The sequence below is a fragment of the Chiloscyllium plagiosum genome, chromosome 7, assembly GCF_004010195.1.
Source record: "Chiloscyllium plagiosum isolate BGI_BamShark_2017 chromosome 7, ASM401019v2, whole genome shotgun sequence".
Taxonomy (NCBI): domain Eukaryota; kingdom Metazoa; phylum Chordata; class Chondrichthyes; order Orectolobiformes; family Hemiscylliidae; genus Chiloscyllium; species Chiloscyllium plagiosum.
In genome coordinates, this window is record NC_057716.1 from 65,120,317 (window position 1) to 65,141,948 (window position 21,632).

At 39.2% G+C, this 21,632-nt stretch overlaps 1 protein-coding gene across 3 annotated transcripts in view; it reads left to right on the plus strand.

The window, feature by feature from the left end:
• Positions 1 to 21,632, plus strand: part of cers6 (ceramide synthase 6) — a 250,358-nt gene that overhangs the window by 210,311 nt on the left and 18,415 nt on the right. For all 3 annotated transcript variants that reach the window (XM_043693925.1, XM_043693926.1, XM_043693927.1), the window contains exons 7-8: positions 12,093 to 12,221; positions 18,512 to 18,618. In XM_043693925.1, the coding sequence (XP_043549860.1) occupies positions 12,093 to 12,221; positions 18,512 to 18,618 (236 nt within the window). The remainder of the gene's footprint in view (positions 1 to 12,092; positions 12,222 to 18,511; positions 18,619 to 21,632) is intronic.

Here is a 21,632-nt window from a genome sequence, read left to right on the forward strand (position 1 = left end):
AATTGCGGTCTTTGAAGGAGGAGGCCATCTGGGTTGTTCGGTATTGGAATTGGTCCTCATTGGAGCAGATGCGGCAGAGGCGAAGGAATTGGGAATATGGGATGGCGTTTTTACAGGGGGCAGGGTGGGAGGAGGTGTAATCTAGGTGGCTGTGGGAGTCGGTCGGTTTATAGTACATTTTTGACAATTCCTTATTCCCCCAAAATAACTTCTTCTGTTTAACATCTTAGGAAGCCGCATTCATGTTTGCTAATCTCTTTTTGTCAGTATTTAAAGAAGCTGTCAGTATTTGTTTTTATGTTTCATGCTAACAATATTCTATCTTCTCCCTCATTACCAAATTTTTGGTCATCTTTTGCTTGTTTCTCAAATTCTCCCAATCCTCAGGCTTGTTTTTGTTCTTGGCAGCACTAGAAGTCTCTTCAGTGAATACAATTCGTATTCCCTTTAGTATGCTAAGGATAGATCACTTTTCCAAAGAAGTTTTATTTATCAAAGGAATATGCACTCATTGAAAGTTATGAATTTTGAAAAAATTTTTGTTGATGTTTATTTATCATCAGACCTTTTAAACTAATTTCACAATCTATCAGTTACATCTCATTCCTGTGCCTGTTTAAACTTAGTACTCTAGTTTCAAACTAACATTCATCACTCTCAAATTCAATGGGCAGAATTTTCACAAGTTATATCTAAGTGCGGAGGCATGCATGTTAAGTGGCAACTAATATTCCCCATCCCTCTCCTCGATTGCCCACCAATTAACTTATTAGGACCTGATATAGGTCATTCTGCTGTAACGCTGTTCCTCTGCAACCTCGCGCTATAGAAAATCATGCTGTAGAAAATCGCTAATAGAAAATCTCTCTACCTCTTCAGTGGAAAGTGCGTGTTGTACAAACAACATCCACAATTTGTCAATCGCATTATAGTCAATTTGCGCTGACAAAATGCACGTTATAGCAGAACCTGTAGGTGAGCAAAGGCAAGTATACCAGTCGATGATTGCTCCTTAGTGGATCCAGCACTGAGAAAGTTTTTATTTCTTACTTCCCATGGAATGGGAGTCACAGGATGAGTGGGTTAGAGGTCAGATGTAAGTGCAGGATTGACGTTCAGAGGGCACCCTCTTGCCCATCATCTATTCTTCATATTCCCCTGAGATTGAGAACATTTGAGACCTTCTACCCGGAAGGTCAGTCAAATTGGTTTCCCATTTGGAGAAGTAGCCACCTGACTTGCCATTGGGGAAGTATGTGATCAAGAAGGAATGAACTGAGCCTCTTTACTGACCATTAATTAACCATTTAAAGGGTTTAATAGATGGTAAGCCAAAGAATTCACTCATGGATCTTCTCACCCAGCACTTAATCACAAATGGGGTGAGAGGAAGGTGAGTTTCTCTCCAGAGCTATTTTGTCCACTTCTTATCACATCCCTTGCCACTTTCATAGAGGGAATATTGCACCTACATTGAAATATTATTAGGATAAATGGTTTGCAATGGTTCAAAAAGTGGGTTACTTAGAGGAAGTGTTTTTTTAAATGTTGATTCTGGCCATTGCACTTACATTTGCAAAGAAAAACATATTGTGGCAAATGTGAGGTGAGGATATGTAATTAGGATTTTAACCATTTGATCAAAATTTCACTATATTTCTCAAAATAAAACAAAGTGACTTACCTTCTTCCAGGCAGCATATCCAATTGTTGGTACTGTACTTTTGAATGCTATTATTAAACAGGAAATCTAATAGCATCTGGAACAGTATCTGCTCTATCAGCTCCCAAGAGTAATTTTGGAGATAATTATACTGAAAACACCAAAGACAGCAGGAGGAATATAAAAGAACAAAAGACATCTAATTGAAATTCCAAGTTCATTCAATCTGAAGTAACTTTATTTTAAATAATGAACACATGTAGGCTTTTACAGAACATTATCACAGTGTATGTTTCATTACCTCCCACTGTTGAAAAGTTTATCACAACCTTGCAGCTTGGCAATGTCGCACTTAATCATGCTTGGCTACTGTTCAACATTTCATACATTTTAATATTTTTGTATGCACTTTGTGTACTAATCTGTAATTATTTCAAACCTTTCCTCCTTGCTGTTACATTAATACTAGGTACTGACGGCATGGAAATGTTTGTTCAAATTTTACATGACATTTATTCTTACTAGTTATGTTTTCAGAGCAGATGAACACAATTCCATTAGATTTATACTTTCAATTTTTGTGAGTGAAAATCCCAGAACATAGCCACATTTGTTGTGACCATCAGTTTAAGTAATTAATTAAGTTGATCTTGATCATCAGCCTTCCTACGTTAAATAGCATTTTTACTACTATTGCATGAAAACCTTGTCAGTGCATAAGCATTTTCTGCACACCACATTCGTTATGTTCCATGATGTCAAGTTTTATGTTTACGTAGTATCCTTTTGTGCTAAACACTGAAAATTGAATCATAGAAATTTGATTTTGCTCATAGCAACAAATGATATAAGACACATTAGGCTTGATTTGCACTCTTCTGCAACAGACCAAACTTTTTTTTCAGCTGGAGTTCCTGGTTCTGATATTGCATGCCACAATCCACTCTTGATCACAATCAAAAGCAGCCAAACTGGCCACTTGTGCACTCTGCAATTGTCCATGGATCTGTGGTGCAGCTTGGATCTCCAGGAAAAGAGAACATTGACAGAGAAGATTAATGAGAAATTGTAACAGCATGCTATTGTTCAAATCCATTTTATGTTTTGAATTAGCCCATGTTTTGTTTTCCTGTCTTAGGTGGGCAAAGAGATTCAAGTTTTATATAATGTCGAGCAATAGAAGTCACTGTTCTGAAATCATAGTGCAGAGCAAGGCTTTTGACAAGGTAGTAAAAGTATCATAACATTAGCATTTGTTTTAAATAATATTTGAAACATAATCTGAAAAATTATTCTGTTTATACAGTCAGACTGAGACCTACAAGTACTTGAAGTTTTCCCACATTTATGATAATCTCCTTGCCTTATACGGTACCTGCTGACTGTATGCACATTGTGCCTCTGTTTTATTTTCAGTTCTTGCATCCATAAATGGTTCATTGTGGAGACTTTCAGCACTGTACACGAATACAGTGTGTTGCTCGCTCTCTGTTCCTTTCTCTTGCTTAATTTCTATACACAAGAGTCTGTCACTTTTCAATACCGTTCTCACAGTTAATTTAAAAGACATTTTTGATGCAGTGCAAGGCAAATTAATTTAATTGCTATCTAAATCTTCATGGACTATGTATTATTTCACTGCTTCAATGAGCACAAATGCCTATGCACTGACAAGATTTTCAAGCAATAGTAGTAAAAATGTTATTTAATTTAGGAAGGTTGATGACCAAGATCAACTTAATTAATTACTTAAATTGATGTTAACAATTTGTATTATTTAAAAATATATTTTAACAGCACTGCTTAAAATAATGAACTGTCAGGAGAATATGATAACTTTTTTTTGTTTCATTTAAATTTAAGTTGTTATGTTAAGAGTCAGTTTACATGATAAATTAATCACTGATGCAAAGCAGTTTTGTCTTCACATGTGCTAATATATTGTGTAGTATACGTTAGGTGTTAAGATACAAACTGTCTTGGAAGCAAATGCACTCCAGAGAGTCTTTCTGCACATCAGTCTGGTCATGCTATATTTATGCCGTAACTGGAACATCACAGTGAAGTGTAACCTCATCACGTCATCACTGCAGTTGTAGTGCAAATGATCTGCAAAATAGCTGTGTGATGTTTTCTTTGTGCATTTACCAATTCTACCTGTTCTTTCTGAGAAACGAAGCAATCGTGAAATTGAACTTTGGTATCATCATTAGGCCAACCGAAATGAGGTCCAGGAAAGGATAACTCTCCTGGAACATGTAGTCCCAATGCTAGATCAGTATTGATTCTGGGGCCTCATTTTAATAGGTAGAGTGGACTTCCCATACTTGCTCTTCATATGCTGGCAGCTTGCCTGCAAAATTTCAGATCACAAGTGATTGTTTTTGGCAATTGTCCAGAACCCTTGAACAGCAGTCATGACAAATTAAGGCAACAGTGCCACTAACAGACCAAGCATGAGGTATTATTCCCTGAAGAACAACAACCAGTTTCTAACCTCAAACATTTATTTCAGAATTTGTGCAACAGGCTTAGGAAACGAAAGGCACCATTGGGTGCATTTTTTTTAATACAATGTGTAATGCCAGGATTATGTCATATTTGCCCCTTTGTATGATTTATTTCAGCTAATTGTTAACTTTATATTCAGAAATGGCTTGCAGCCTCCTTAATTAAGATTAAAATTCTCTGAGTTCATTTTTTTTTCCCAAATCTTCTTGAGAAGATATTTCTTTCATGAACTAGTAACAGTGAATTAATAAACATCTTTATTAAGAACAGACTTATCACAATGCTGTACCAAATGTCCAGATGGAGTCTGCATCCAGAGTCTGAAAGTATTGGATGAGTTGTAAGAAATGCTGCAGATAAATGTGTCTTTTTAGGTGCTGTTCGTGTACAGTGAATCCTCTATATAACTAACACTATGAGGAGGAAATATTGAGAAATTAGTTTTGAATGTGCTTTGGTACCAGCAAAACAAATTGCATCTTGCAGTTATTTGTTTGGCGAGATAACACCTTCGCATCCAAAATAAATTCAAATACATGTGTATTTAGTTAGGCAGATTGAATTAAATATGGAAGTTTTACACTTCATTTGCAAGTATTTGATAAATTGGTTACTTATTTGATGAGGAACATGTAGAGCTGGCATCTTATCATGCTTCATCTCTTCTCAATTCTACTATATGTAACCAAATCAAAGTGATGCATGCCTCTTAATCCTGAGTTGAAAGTAGAAGTAGGGAATCAAGAACAGAATTAATTGCTTCAAAGCCAGGGCCACCACAATCCCTTGAGTTACAATCATATCAGTTAAGATTAAAGTTAGGTGGAGCTCTTGTGATGCAGTCGTAATGTCCCCGCATCTGAGCCAGGAATCCCAGCTGGTCCAGATGTATGTAATAACATATCTGAGCAGGTTGATTGATATTTACAATTAATGATTGGATTCTTCTTGTGGAGTGGTCATGCCCTACCTCTGGGTCAGAAAGCCTGTGTTCAAGTACAACCTGCTCCAGAGATGTGAGATAATGTTACTGAACTGGTTGATGCAAAAATGTTTACTATCAATGGTGCTTTACAGTTCTAATCAAAGTGTCAAATCTCATTGTTAATATGAGATAGGAAGGCATCCCTCCGGCCTCTCAATATGGCTGGCTATTTGGAAAGAAAGGGAACAAAATGACAATCAAATAAGATCAATCTTGAAATTCAGCAGGACCTACCAATTACCCATAATGAGATTCTCAGCTGCCCATCTCCCTGCCACTAGCATCCACTCCCACCCCAAACCCTAATTTCAGTTTTAAAATGCCCAGTTTTACTTTGACTTATAGGAAAGGTAAGTCCCTCCTAGCAAACTTGGGGAGCTGTTATTTCCAGGATATCACCAGATTTTCAATGGCAGCATTGCCATGAAATTTTCAGACTGAGTTTTTTTTTATTCATTTGTGGAATGTGGCATTGCTGCCTGGTCAGCATTTATTGCCCATCCCTAGTTGCCCTTGAGAAGATGGTGGTGAGCTGCCTTCTTGAACAGCCACAATCCACCTGCTGTAGGTTGACCCAGAATGCAATTAGATAGGGAATTCCAGGAGTTTGACCCAGTGACATTGGAGGAGCAGCAAGAGATTTCCAACTCAGGATGGTGAGTGGCTTGGAGGCACACTTGAAGGTGGTGGTGAGGTTATATTTGGTGAGCAGTTGATGTGGTAACATGATTTGAACTAATTTCAGTTATAAAAATGCATCCCTTGTGCATGTTACCACCTTACAAATATCTTATTGATTAGCTGCAAATCCTACTCTCACAGAAACCATCATACTTTAGAACTTTGGAAGCTTGTTTTTCAGAAAGATGCACTGGAAGAATTTGGCAAATTCTTCCAGTGCATCTTCCAAAGAAACAAGCTTCCAAAGTTCTAAAGTATGATAGTGTACTTGGAGGGTGTATTCTGATCTTTTAGGAATGTTGATTCACAGTTTTCTAACAATGGGAGCGCTCAATCAATTCTCAATCTTATTCTCAAATGTACCTCAGATGATCCTGGTCCAAGGAAAATCTTCTTCATTTTGTGAGCAGTTCAGATCTGGAATGCAGTACTGGAGAGTGTGGTGGTGGAGGCAGGTTCAATTGAAGCATTCAAAAGGGAATTCTAAAGAGGAAGAATGTACAGAGTTATGGGGACAAGGTAGAGAGAGACACTAGGTAAATTGCTCATTCAGGTAAAAATGAGGACTGCAGATGCTGGAAACCCGAGTCTGGATTAGAGTGGTGCTGGAAAAGCACAGCAGGTCAGGCAGCATCCAAGGAATTGGAAAATTGATGTTTTGGGCAAAAACCCTTCATCAGGAGCCCGAAACATTAATTTTCCTGCTCCTTGGATGCTGCCTGACCTGTGCTTTTCCAGCACCACTCTAATCCAGAAATTGCTCATTCAGACAGCTAATGTAGACAAGACAGAGGACTTCCTCCTGTGCTGTGAGAAAATGTGAATTTCCTTTAAAAACAGCAACAATTTGAATTTGTATGTCACCTTCAATGCAGTCAAACATCCCAAGATGTTTCACAGGAACATGATCAAACAAAATTTGACAGCAAGCAACTCAATAAAAGATGAAGGCAGATGAACAAAGACTTCACCAAAGATGTAGATTTAATGGAACATCTTACAGGAGAAGAGAGCAAAGTCAGGAACTGAAACATTTTAGGGAAGTCCCAGTATTTAGAGATTCTGATATGAAAAGCTCTGCCTCCAAGATAAATTAATTAAAATTGCAGATGTGTAGTGGCTGGAATTAGATTAGTGTCATGGATTGTGTGCTGGAAGGAAGTTAGAGAGATAGGTAGGGGCGGGTCATGGAAGATTTGAAAACAAACTTGAGAATTTTAAATTTGAGGCATTACTGGTTTGATGGTGAAAGTGGATTGGTGAGCACAGGGATGCTGGGTGAGTGCAACTTGGTGTAATAGGGGTACCAGCAACTACTGGGAGAGCTCAAACATTTAGAGGGTACAAAATAAAAGCTACTTAATCTGAGTAAGCTGCAGGCTGAAGTGTGCAGGCCGAGGGAGGTTGGTTTGTAACAAACAATCTGTGAAAAAATCCAGCAAAAAGAGCAATTTTACAGCTCTCCTTTAAAGCAAATTATGTGGCACAGCAAAGGAAATAGATCACATGAGAATAAAGTAGAGGTATTTAGGAAATATTGTTACAGTTGTTGATGCAAAAGCAAAACGTTCTGTGGCAGAAGGTTCAAAGAAGTGTGCCCCTGTTTGGGGTTCAAGACCACCTTTCAATAAAGCCTAGGTACAATTCAAATTGAGGAATTAGCAAGCCAATCACAGAGAATTGATTTTGTTCCTGTCTTCCTATCATGTTTCTGGTAGGTACTGTCTTGGTTTCATGTTGTTGACTACTCCTGTTATTTTATTTGTCCAGCATCCTGAGAAGTGATACCATTGAACCTATCAGGTATATACCTATCAGGCAGGGAGATTGTTGTTAAGAGAGGGAGCCATGGTTTACTAAAGAAATTGAAGCTCCTGTCAAGACGAAGAAGGCTTATGTGAGGATGAGGCGTGAAGGCTCAGTTAGAGGACTTGAGAGTTATAAGTTACCCAGAAAAGATCTAAAGAGCGATCTAAGAAGAGACAGGAGGAAACATGAGAAGTTGCTGGCTGATAGGATCAAGGAAAACCCTAAGGCCTTCTCTAGGTATTTTAAGAAATAATGGAATGACTAGAGTAAGATTAGGGCCAATCAAAGATAGTAGTGGAAAATTGTGTGTAGAATCTGAGGACATAGGGGAAGCACTTAATGGATACTTCTTGTAAGTATTCACATTGCAAAGGGGCGATGTTAGTGAGAGTACGGAGATATAGGCTACAACATTTGATGGGATTACCGTTGACAAAGAGAGGTTTTTTAGCAATTTTGCGAGATCTGAAAATAGTTAAGTCTCTTGGGCCAGATGGGATTTATCCTCAGATTCTCTGGGAAACCAGGGAAGAGATTGCAGAGCCTTTGGCTTTGATCTTTATGTCATCATTTTGACAGGAGTAGTGCCAGAAGACTGGACGATAGCAAATTTTGTTCCCTTGTTTAAGAAGAGGAGTCGGGACAACCCTGTTAATTATGGGTCAGTGAGCCTTACTTTGGTTATGGCTAACATGTTGGAAAAGGTTATAAGAGATAGGATTTATAGTCATCTGGAAAGGGATAATTTGATTAGGGATAGTCAACACGGCTTTGTGAAGTGTAGGTCATGCCTAGCTAAGCTTATTGAGTTCTTCGAGAAGCTGACAAAACAGGTGGATGAAGGTAAAGCGGTTGATGTTGTGTATATGGACTTCATTAAGGCATTTGATAAGGTTCCACATGGTAGGCTATTGCACAAAATACAGATTTTTGGGATTGAAGATGATTTAGCAGTTTGGATTAGAAATTGGCTAGCTAAAAGAAGACAGAGGGTGGTGGTTGATGGGAAATGTTCATCCAGCTGCTCAGCTACCAGTGGTGTGCCACAAGGATCTTTTGTTTTGGGGCCACTGTTGTTCGTCATTTTTACAAATGATCTGGATGTGGGCATAGAAGGATGGGTTAATAAATTTGCGGATGACACTAAGGTCGGCAAAGTTGTGATAGTGCCGAAGGATGATGTGGATTACAGAGGGACATAGATAAGACGTGGAGCTGGGCTGAGAAGTGGCAAATGGAGTTTAATGCAGAAAAGTGTGAGGTAGTTCAGAAGAAGTAACAGGAATGTAGAGTATTGAGCTAATGGTAAAATTCTTGGCAGTATAGATGAACAGAGAGATGTTGGTGTCCAGGTGCATAAATCCCAGAAAGTTGCCACCCAGGTTGATAGGATTGTTAAGAAAGCATATGGTGTGTTAGCATTTATTGATAGGTGGATTGAGTTTCGGAGCCACGAGGTCATGCTTCAGTTGCACAAGATACTGGTATGGCCACACTTGGAGTATTGTGTGCAGTTCTGGTCATCCTTAGAGGAAGGATGTGGAAAGGGTTTAAAGAAGATTTACTAGCATGTTGCATGATATGGAAGGAAGGTCTTATGAGGAAAGGCTGAGGAAACTGGAACTGTTTTCATTGGAGAGAAGAAAGTTGAGAGGTGACTTAATCAAGAAGTTTACGATCATCAGAGGGTTAGATAGGATGGACTGTGAAAGCCTTTTTCATCGGATGGTGAAGGCTAACATAGTTTTAAATTGAGGGGTGACAGATATTAGGGGTAGTTTCTTCATTCAGAGAGTAGTAGAAGTGTGGAACAGCCTGCCTGGAACAGTGGTAGACCAGCTGACATTAAAGGCATTTAAATAGGCATAGAACATACATATGGATAATAATGGAACGGTGTAGGTTAGATGGGCATCAGATTATTTTCACAGGTCAGTGCAACATTGAGGGCTAAAGTGCCTGTACTGTGCTGTAACATTCTATGTTCTATGTCAAACAGCAAAGGATTCATACTCAATAAACAGAATACTGGACTATGGCATGGCCACATGTTTCTCCTTTTCTTGACAGATGAACTGAGCACTATACACTTTCAGTGATAGTGAAAATGAAGCTGTGAAACCTCATACCATAATCCAAGAGATGGTTTGGTTCAATAAAACTGCAGATGCACTGAGTGTAATATAAGCAATGATATTGTGTATGTTGCTATTCTCAATACAATAATGATGCCACTCACTTAACCTTTACACTGTGCTTGGCTTTAATACAAAAGCTATTTCTTGAAAGAAAACGCGCCGATATTGAAACTGATTGTTTATTGGATAAAATTAACCAAGATATATCACTCAATATCCTTGGAAGGCCTATCGAAACCCTTTCCCCAAAGCTATGTCATGTGGCACATGATGATTATATGCATTGAAAATATAGAGTGACTAAATTTGCAGCTCAGACTCTACTGAAGTATTTCATGCCCTCTCTCATGTTGTATTTGACAATTAATTAAGAGGAGGTGGTGGTGTGTGAGTATCTCCCATTTGTCCACTTACCCTTGTGAATGTTAGGTCTGACGTGGAAAAACCTGAAGTGGGTTTCCTGTCCCACAGCTATTTCAGGCCATGAATTAACAACCACTAAGGGGTCCAGTCAGCCACCACAAATATTAACCAAGCAGTAAGCAGCTTGTTTTCATGTGAGGGGACAGACAAGGAAACCGGCATAGGTTGTTTGTGATCTCTTGCAATAGGGTCCCTCCTTCAAAGTACTCAGTGCCTGATCAAGGCATTAAACATTGGAAAGCAGAGTCTCAACTGAGAACCAACCTCTGCTGTTGCTGCCAATCCCCCTTACATACCATCCCCTGTGGCCCCAAGCCCACAAAACCCTGCTTTATCTAACTGTGGTTGGGTTCACTTCATAATAGTAGGCGTGCAGTGGCTTACTGCCTCCCCAGTGGAGCTGCTGAGAAAAATGAGTGGTGAGCTGCTCTGTATGGGTGTGCCATTTGTTCTGAGGGTTCCTGATCCTGGGGAAGGCTTATCTCTGGCCACTTAAAGGAACTTAATAACACAGCCATCCCAGAGGAAACAATACATGTCTCTCATTAATTCACCTCCCAGAAAATGGGACCACAAACTGCTCCATCATATCCACTCTTATTATCAATTATATTATTCACTTTGTGCATCCTACAGTAATCAGCCTGTCTGACCTGTGAGCTAGTGATTTTGTGTGGCTGAAATTTTTAATCCTTCCCATGCTGTTCCCAGCCATAAAGAATTCAATTTAACAATTACGTGCCGACAAAACATTAATTAACTGTTCATGAATAGCGTAACAAGCAGTATCCCTCACCCTAAAATATAATTTCTGTATTACCATCATCCTCGTGATCACAGCACAGACACACACCAAACACCAAAGAATTCTGATTCCGTGAGTTGGAATGTGAAGCTTGAATAGTAGCTGATGGGCACTTGGTATTCAAACTTAACTGTGAGCATGATATTTTAAACATCCATATTAATGGCTTCTGGAAGATTTTGTTTTGAGTGGCAAGAGCTTCCCCATCAGCAGTGTAAGGGACATTTGTCTGGATATCTCAATCACCTGATAGTCATTGTAACAGTGTTGAATGGAGTTGCAGTTCAGGGCCATGTGGAATCCCAATGTCCAGAATTTGTGGGAATTGCCTGGGAAATTGATACTTCTGATAGGCAATTCTCCTGCATCTGGAACCATCTAAAAAAGCCCAAAAAGCCAAGAATTTTAAAGAGTTCTAACTCAGTTAAGCTTAATAATTACCCAGCAAATGTTAGACTATTAAAAATTTAAGGTGACTTCTGGGTAACAATTAAACTAAACTCCAAGTCATCACTGACAACCTGCCTATCACCAATGACATATCCGACCTCTTGTTCTTAATCCACTGTAACTGTTCCAAAAGTTCTCCTTGACAAAATTCTAACCATTTGTGAATTATCTTCTGGAAAGTAATATAACACTGTTGACTATTATCAACTAAGCACTTTTGCAACTTGAACAAGCATTAACTGGGTGTTGGGATAGCACACCATTGAATATAGTCTTAAAGGGAGTTGAATATATTGGTCATTACTCCACAAATTAAAAAATACAATGAGGCATAAAATAGTGTTTAGAAGTTGCAATTAATCCTTATTCTGAAGGAATAAAGTCAAAACTAAAAATTCTATTAATTATTTGAGAAAAGCTGAAGAAGTGTGCCATTGGGAGCATTTGTAATCATTATTATCTTGAAGTAAGCATTATATTCCATCAGATACTCAACTAAAAATGAATTGTCAAAATCCTATGATGTTACTTTAATTCTAAGTCTGCAATTGTACGCCATGTAGTGTACTGGAGAGCTGATGTGAAGTTTTCACTTAATGATTACCTAGCTTTTTCTTCTTGTTTTAGGACTTTGCCATTATGTTTGTGCATCACTTTGCAACAATAGCACTTATAACGTTTTCATATGTCAACAACATGGTGCGTGTAGGAACACTGGTCATGTGCCTTCATGACGCATCTGATTTTCTTTTAGAGGTAAGGAAAGTGTTCATTCCTTTTCCTGGCTACAATCAGTTCTGAAGAATGATCATGGGATACAAAATATTAACTTTGCTTTCTCTCCACAGATGCTGCCAGATATGCTGAGCTTTTTCAGCAATTTCTATTTTTGTTTCTAATTTCCAACATCAGTAGTCCTTTTTTTCCGAAGAATTTTGTACGGGTCAAGAATTTTGCCTCTCATTGTTCTATATTCCATTAAGTACAGGCCCAATCTACTCAACCTCTGTTCACAAACAGGCCATCCATACCTACGACTGTATCAGCCAAGTGAAACTTCTCTGGACTGATTCCTGTGCCAGTATACCTTTTCTTGGATAAGGCCTAAAACAATTGACACTGTTCCAGTTGTGATCTGACAAGTGCCTTATATAGTTTCAGCAAAACCTCTCTACTTTCATACTATGTTCCCTTTTGAAATAAAGATCAACATTTCATTTGCTTTCTCCATCATCCATGGCACTTTGTTGCTAGCTTTTTGTGGTTTATGGGTGAGGAGTCCCAAATCCATCTGTTTTGTGGCTTTTTGCTGTCTTTCTCCATTTAAATAATATGCAGCTCCTCTATTCTTCCTGCCAAAGTGTATAACCTTACATTTTCCCACATTATGGTCCATTTGCCATGTTTTCACCCACTCACTTAAACTGTCTATATCCCACTGCAGACTCTGTGCTATCCTCACCACTAGCTGTTCCACATACCTTAGTGTCATCTGGAAACGTGGCTATTGCACACTCACTTTCCTCATCCAGGTCATTAATATTGCAAGCACTTGTGGCCCCAGCACTAATCCCTGTGGTACACCACAAGTTACAGTTTACTTGGGCGTGGGCGGCACGGTGGCACAGTGGTTAGCACTGCTGCCTCACAGCGCCAGAGACCCGGGTTCAATTCCCGCCTCAGGAGACTGACTGTGTGGAGTTTGCACGTTCTCCCCGTATCTGCGTGGGTTTCCTCCGGGTGCTCCGGTTTCCTTCCAAAAGATGTGCAGGTCAGGTGAATTGGCCATGCTAAATTGCCCGTAGTGTTAGGTAAGGGGTAAATGTAAATGTCGGGGTAGGGGTATGGGTGGGTTGCGCTTCGGCAGGGCGGTGTGGACTTGTTGGGCCGAAGGGCCTGTTTCCACACTGTAAGTAATCTAATCTATTCTAAAATCCTCCCTTATCCAAACTCTCTATCTTCTATATTAGTCAGTCTTGTATTGATGCTCATATACTACCTCGAACACTGTGGGCTCTTATATTATTAATTAACCTAATGAATGGTACCTTAACAAATATCTTCTGAAAATCCAAATATATTGCATCCACTGCTTCTACTTTATCCATTGTACTTGTTAGCATCTCAGACAGTTCTAGTAAATTTATCAGCCATGATTTCCCCTTCATGAAGCCATGCTGACTGTGGTTGATCACATTATCTACATCTAAATGCTATGCTATTACCTTCTTTATAATAGACTCATACATTTTTTTTGTCTCCTTCGTTAAATATTGGTGTTACACTGGCAGTTTTCTAATCCTCTTGAAGATTACTTCCAGTGCATCCACTATCGCTGTACCTACTTCCGCTAATATCCTAGGATGCATCCCATCCTTTAGTGTCCTCTGATGTATCCATCAGGTCCAGGCATCTTATCAAGCATTAGTTTCTCTAACATGTTTTCTCTAGTGATAGTTACAGGTAGTTCTCCTATAACCGTAGTTGTGTTCCTGTGCAATGCCGTCTAATAGAAAACCATGCAATAGAAATAATGGGGCTGACGGAAAAAATAGGTTTGGGCGAACCACCAAAAGTATCAGTAAAAATTGAAACAAAAATAGTTGTTAGCCTCTCACAAACGATAGCACAATCTAAGTAAGTTTTTAAATTATATATTTCAATGAAATAATACAGTAAACGTAACAGTTTAAGGGGTTTCTGAATTAAATAATGCTCCTTCTGAAATTTTCCAATACTGGCCCGGCTGCTGAATTCAGTGCTATTTAAATGCTATCATGGCTTCTAACTTTCATTTCCAGCTAAGAAGTCACTTCATAATGCAGATAAAGGCATTCGAACAATGGGACTTCTCCTCAACAAGCTTATTCCCAAAAGTGTTTCCAAAGAGGAATTTTAAAAAGCAGGATATTTTCTTTTGGCGCGAGTAAAATCTTTTTTTGGGGTGTGTACAGAGCTGGGATGCTCTAAACGGCTAGCGGTTTTGATGGGTCTCGGGTTTCAGAGAGAATAAGGGACCGAGACTCTCAAATCCTCCCTCCCCCAAATTCAAACGGAGATTGGGTAACCTTGGAGTAGGCATGACTTAGGTGGGGTGGGGAGAGATGAGGGTCACCAGTGGTCCAGCCTTAGTTTCACACTTCCCTGCCCTCCCCCCATCCACACACATACACCCTCTCTTGTAAAGTCGCCATGTGTTGAAAGTTCGGATCGCCAGCAGCTGAGCCTTTGCTTAACAAAATGCCCTACAGTCGCTGGACATCGCTGCATTTGCACCTGCTTTTGCTCCCTATCTCTCTTCCCGTTCCTCGCCCCCCGCCACCCCTCAATTCCAGTAAGTGTTCCAGCAAAATATTCCAATTTTTCACATTCCCTGACAGCAGTGGAAGTTGATCAGGGATAGGGTTTTTTTTTTTATCAAGTTGGTGGAAAATAATGTGGTATTACCCCAGAAACAATTAAACTGTTAGCCCTGGGAGCAGGTTCAAGAGTGTCACTTTGATTCTCCCACTGATGGAAGCAAACAAAACTACCTTCGTTGCAGATAGAAGCAAAAAATTAAAACACAGATGACAACCTAATGCAATAGATGCACCAGCAGAATAATTCAAAGACGGCTGGTAATTCATGGAATCCCGCAATAACCGCTTTATAAAAAAAAGTCTGTAATTCACAAATCAAGTCACAGCCAAATTGTGTTTACAAAATGTGCGTTATAGGAGAACTACCTGTATTGTATTTACTTCCTCTGCTGTAGCTCCTTGAATATTTAATCATTTAGGTATGCTATTTGTGCCTTCCATAAGCACCATAATGCAGTGATAATGTTGTTAGCCCGTGCCATCATATTGTGTTCTGTGATTTTATTAGGTATGTTATTTAAAAGGATAACTACTTTTTGACACTTTAAAACAATCTAACCACCTGCTCCCCTGTATTGCTTCAGCTTTTTTTTTATTCATGGAGTATAGGGGTCTGCAGCACAGAAAAGGTCTTTCAGTGCATTAAGTCTGTACCAGTCAAAAACAACTACCTAACTATTCTTATCCCATTTTCCAGCGCTTCACCTTTAGCTTTATGAGCCTTGGTATTGCAAGTGTACATCTAAATACTTCTTAAATGTTGTGAAGGTTTCTGTCTCTACCACCCTTGCAGGCAGTGAGTTCCAGATTTCCACCATCCTTTGAGTTTAAAAAAAACCTCCAAACCTCTTACCCCTTACCTTAAATCTAAACCCTGGGTCATTGGTCCTTCAACCAAGGGGAATTTTTTTCCCATCCACCCTGTCTTTTCCCCTCATAATTTCATACATCTCAATCATGTATCCGCTCAGTCTCCTCTGTTCCAAGGAAAACAATCCCAATCCGTCCAATCCCTCTTCATAACTGAAAAAAAGAACTGACAGTTCATAACTAAGAGATCGGCAAGTCTATCCTTTGGATAATTAGCCATTATAATGTTTTGTTGACTTTCAAGTGTTAATTAGTTTCAACTTGGTAGGTGCTCCATTTAACTGAAAATGGCAGTTTCAATAAATTGTAGTAATTGATTGTTTATTTAGTGCGATTTCTAGCTTCTTGGATTATGAGCATTAAAGAATACTTCATTATTTTGGCATGGAACCTAACGCATTTACATTGTTGATATTGGATGATTAGCTATTTAGAGTACATGGAGGGATGCTGGAGTCATAAAGGTGGCATGGGCAAATGGGCTAGCATGGGACTTGGACTGGGTTGAGGTATTTGGGAGGCTTTAATCACTTTTGGGAGTTGAGACATAGGCCCAGAAAGTCTAAAAAGGTTTGGAGATCCCATTCGGGTTTGGTTTTCAGGAGAGTGAGGGGCAGAGTGGCAAATAGTTGAATTGATTGTTTGGTAAATGGATTAGAGGGCAGTGTGCCAAGTGAATTGAGATATATGTGGATTGAGGGCTAATGTGTCCTGTGGGTGAAGAAGGGCAGTGTGCCAGGTGAGTGAGAGGGTAGCGTGCTAATTGGGTGAGGGGCTAGGGTACCAAATGGGTAAGGGAGGTTGAGCACCTACATGGTTAGGATGGTTGGATCGGTGCTGCTTTGGTAGGAGGAAGTGTTGAGCCAGTAGGAAGAGTAGGCGAAAGTGAGGACTGCAGATGCTGGAGATCAGAGTCAAGAGTGTGGTGCTGGAAAAGCACAGGTCAGGCAGCATCCGAGGAGCAGGAAAATCAACATTTTGGGCAAAAGCCCTTCATTAGTAAGAGTGTCAAGTCCAGCTGGGATAAGTTGGGGATGTGGGATGTAGGATCAGGTGAGGGGATCATGGTATGATGGTGTCAAGAAGGGGAGGGTGATAGATCTGGCAAATCAAGTCAGGGACACAGAACTGGGTCCAGCAGTGTTCAGTCAGTGCTGGCATGTCAGTTTGAGGCAAAGGTTGACAGTCCTTCTGTGTCAGGGCTGCATGGTGCCACATCCAATGGTGTCAGGTTAAGGTTAGGTGTCTGAGCATTATGGGAGGTGAAGAGGGAGTTGACAGTGCACAGTGTTATTGAGTCAGGTCTGCCTAGACCTGGCTTGCATGGGTGTTTTTAGTCAGGGTGGGCTGTTGTTCAGTCAGGGTGGGCTGTTGTTAATTGCTGTGGTACTGGGTTGGGGAATTGTCAGTCTGGTGTAGTTTGGTCAGGTCAGGGTTGAGGTTTGGGTTTCAGGGTGCTGTCAAGTCCAATGGGATAGGCAGGAGCTGGAAGAACACAGCAAGCCTGATGCTGCCTGGCTTGCTGTGTTCTTCCAGCATTCTGCCTGTCTACTTTGGCTTCAAGCATCTGCAGCTTGTTTGTTTCTAGTCAAGTCCAGTAAGACAGGGTCTTAACAAGGGTGTGTTAGTTTGGAGTTTTCAGGGATAGTTGTCAGTTCTAGTGGGGTCAGATTAGAGGATTTGGATCAAGATCATGGGTTGTGTAAGGAGCCAAGATTGTCAAGTCAGGGCATATGAGGGTCAATATGGTTTAGTTGGGGACTATCTGTGATGAGTTAAGGGTTCAGGTTTAATAGCTATGCAAGAGTTGGAGCAGGTTTTTAATCCTGTAACCTTTCCCTGGTAACCATAAAGTTGAGAGTCTGAATCCTCTGAAGTATCCTTCTCTAAGGGATTTTTTCAGAGGTTAGATACAAGTTGATTGCCTGAATGAAATTTCAATTTTCCAGACATTGGGATCTCCAGATGGTCCCGACATAACTGCAGTCTATACCTCTGCAACTATCTGGCAATTGAAATTTCAAGGCCATTGTTTGGAGGACCTAGATGTTCCTTCTAACTGGTCCCTATTGAATAGGTACACCAGTAAACCCAACCCTGGAGTAAAAAGATAAAAATTAGCATGTGTATCACACATAGGGTGGGTATACAGGTAACAAACCACAAAATTGTACAGCTTGCGTCTTCCTGAGCCCAAAAGAAGATTCATCCCATGAACTCATTATAAATTGTCCTGCTAAAACCTCAAAAACAGCACAATTGATAGTAATTATTTTATAAGTTTATTCACACATGGCAGATTACCTTTACCAACTAGATTTCTTTTTATGTTTGACTTAAATAGATTTCATAAAAGAGATCCTTTATCTATAGATTTTCAAAGACGATTGTCTTTATGCAATAAATGGAATTAACCATAAATTAATCAGTCTGTCAGTTCTGAAGCACATAATTGACTTATTACTCCTTTTGAAGTGTTATGTATAAGCTCGCTTCTTGATTTTCCTGCTTATTCCATTTATATTATTTCATTTTACTGAACTTAATTAGCTAACACAAATCAATATGTCAGTTACTTTGTATATATGACCAAGAATCATAGATTTTAGTTAAACAAGAAAATATTTCAAAGTTTTTGAGTCCATCACAAATAATGATCCTGGTACAGTAATATTATTTTTCACTAGACACAGATTAATCAATTGCTGAGTCACTTTTGACCTAGATCAGAACTCTTCTGGAGAGCAGCCTATTCAATACATGCAAATGTTGGTCAGACATTGAAAATCTAAACTATGTTTTCTTAATTCACAGGCAGCTAAAATGGCAAACTACGCCAAGTGTCAAAGATTATGTGACCTCCTGTTTGTAATGTTTGGCTTGCTCTTTGTTAGTACGAGGCTTGGCCTTTATCCAATGTGGTGAGTAAGCTTTCAATCAAATAGTTCAATTTGTTTAACAGGAACTTTTCAGTTCTCACTTTTTCAAGCATACTGAAAATGTAATTACAACAGAAAAGGAGAGCATTTAGTTAAATAATCTTATTCAACAGAAACAGTAAGACTGAAGTGGAATAAATTTAAAATGATCTCAATTGTTCCTAAACAACTGAGGATTATTAAAATTATGACTTTGTTTTTGCTTTGGCAAACTGAAGTTTCCTCTTGTAACTAGTTTGCACATTCTCCCTGTGTCTGCATAGGTTTCCTCTGGATGCTCCGGTTTCCTCCCACAATCCAAAGGTGTGCCGGTTAGATGAATTGGCCATGCCAAATTGCCCATAGTGTTAAGAGCATTAGTCAGAGGGCAATGGGTCGGGGTGATTACTCTTCAGAGGGTCGGTGTCGACTTGTTGGGCCGAATGGCCTGTTTCCACACTGTAGATAATCTAATCTAATCTAAAAACTATATCTCTAAATGACTGCCATCTTTTTCTTTAAATATTATATTTCCAAATGTTTCCTCCACACTCATTGAATTATCCACGACAATGAACATTACCCCAATGCTGCACCAAAGTTGATTAACTAAGTGGAACAACTGTCAGTAATAAGATGTGCCAATTTCTTTGACTGGGCCGTTCATCCCTTTTACCCAGGAGATCCTAGCTCAAGATGAACAAATATGCATCAAAGATGAGCCTAAATCAAATACTAATTAAGATGAGTGTTAGAGTAAAGATCTCATTCATGAGAAGGCAACATTCAAATGACATGGTTGCCTTCCTGGACTTTTCAAATGCTTTATCAATTTAATCCCTATTTAATAAATTCAGAATGAAATGGAGAGTGATCTTAATATTGATGCTACTTGCAGAAACACAGGTTAAAGACACTCTGATTTCCCGTAAACGTTCTCTACTTTCTGTTGCTTAAGACTAAACGTGATCCTTGACATATTCTTGCTTGCATGAATGCAAGAAATGTTTCAATTAAGACTTCTTTTCCCTATCTCTCCTTCATAACACTGTTTCCTTAATTTTATTTATCTTCTGAACCTGATAATACCCTTGTCTCTGATGGCGTCTCGATGAAGCAGTTTAGAATTTCTGTGTTATTAAAAAAGATTGTTTTCGTTGTTCTCCCATTCCAATTCACTGTGTTTCTTTGTTCTGACAATTTTTTTCCCTGCTTTCATTTGCTGTCATCCATTACTGATCTTAGAATGACAATAGATTGTAGTGGGAAGCAAGTATTTGTCCTAAATAATGTACATGTTAGGGAAACATTCAAGTGTATAGAAACTAAATTAATAATGTGTTCATTATTAAAATTTACCTTTTGCATAATTTATGAGCATAAAGCCACTTTATTCAAGTATATCACCAAGAATGCCTGAGGACTGTTAATAAAATCAATGTTTTTTTTATTTGTGAGTGACCTCCATGGCACTTGACTTAATGTGTGTAAAAAAAATTACTAATTTGCCTTGAAATCTGGCATATCTCAAACACTCTTAAAGTTCTTTCTTCATATCATGAAATCTTCAAATAACATATGATAAACTTGTTGAGGTTGAATTTAGTTCTTCAACAACTATCTTTGTCATTCCAGTTACACAGTTTCAATAGCTGCCATCGTCTTTGTCAAAGTTCTGAGGTGGTCAGCCAAATCTCTGGCCAATGATTTTGATGGTTTCAGTTTTGAGATTGTTGTGTACAATGAAGAACAAATATCAAAAAAGCAGCAAATAATTGTCTTAAAGTTTAAAACCTCAATTCAACATTTGGCTTCAATGATGTATATGACACTTCTGGAAATACTCAATAGAGTTTCTGCCATACACTGACGGCCAGCCATTTATTTACACTTTTTATACAGAATTTTCACAAGAGTTTAAAAAGATACAGCAGCTTCTCAAACTTTTACTGTTGACTTGGTTTAGGTATTACTAAAGCTTTTGAGGTAAATCATTTCAGTCAAAATCTAGCCTTCACAAAGAATTTAAAATCGAAAATTGTGACAAATATTATTTTAAATTTGCAACATCAAAATTAGATAGTCATAGAGATGTACAGCATGGAAGCAGACCCTTCGGTCCAATTCGTCCATGCTGACCAGGTATCCCAACCTAATCTAGTCCCACCTGCCAGCACCCGGCTCATATACCTCCAAACTCTTCCTATTCATATGCCTTTTAAATGTTGCAATCGTATTAGCCTCCACCACTTCCTCTGGCAGCTCATTCCATAAACATACCACCCTCTGTGTGAAAAAGTTGCCCCTTAGTTCTCTTTTATATCTTTCCCCTCTCACCCTAAACCTATGTCCTCTAGTTCTGGACTCCCCGACCCCAGGGAAAAGACTTTGCCTATTTATCCTATCCATGCCCCTCATGATTTTATAAACCTCTATAAGATCACCCCTCAGCCTTTGATCCTCCAGGGAAAACAGCCCCAGCTTAGTCAACCTTTCCCTATAGGTCAAATCCTCCAACCCTGGCAACATCCTTTTGAATCTTTTCTGAACCCTTTCATGTTTCACAACATCCTTCCAATAGGAAGGAGACCTGAATTGCATGCAATATTCCAACAGTGGTCGAACCAATGTCCTGTACAGCAGCAACGTGACCTCCCAACTCCTGTACTCAATACTGTGACCAATAAAGGAAAGCATACCAAATGTCTTCTTCACTATCCTATCTACTTGCGACTCCACTTTCAAGGTGCTATGAATCTGCACTCCAAGGTCTCTTTGTTCAGCAACATTCCCTAGGACCTTACCATTAAGTGTATAAGTCCTGTTAAGATTTGCTTTCTCAAAATGCAGCACCTCATATTTATCTAAATTAAACTCCATCTGCCACTTTTCAGCCCATTGGCCCATGTGATCAAGATCCCGTTGTAATCTGAGGTAACCATCTTTGCTGTCCACTACACCTTCAATTTTGGTGTCATTTGCAAACTTACTAACTATACCTCTTATGCTCACACCCA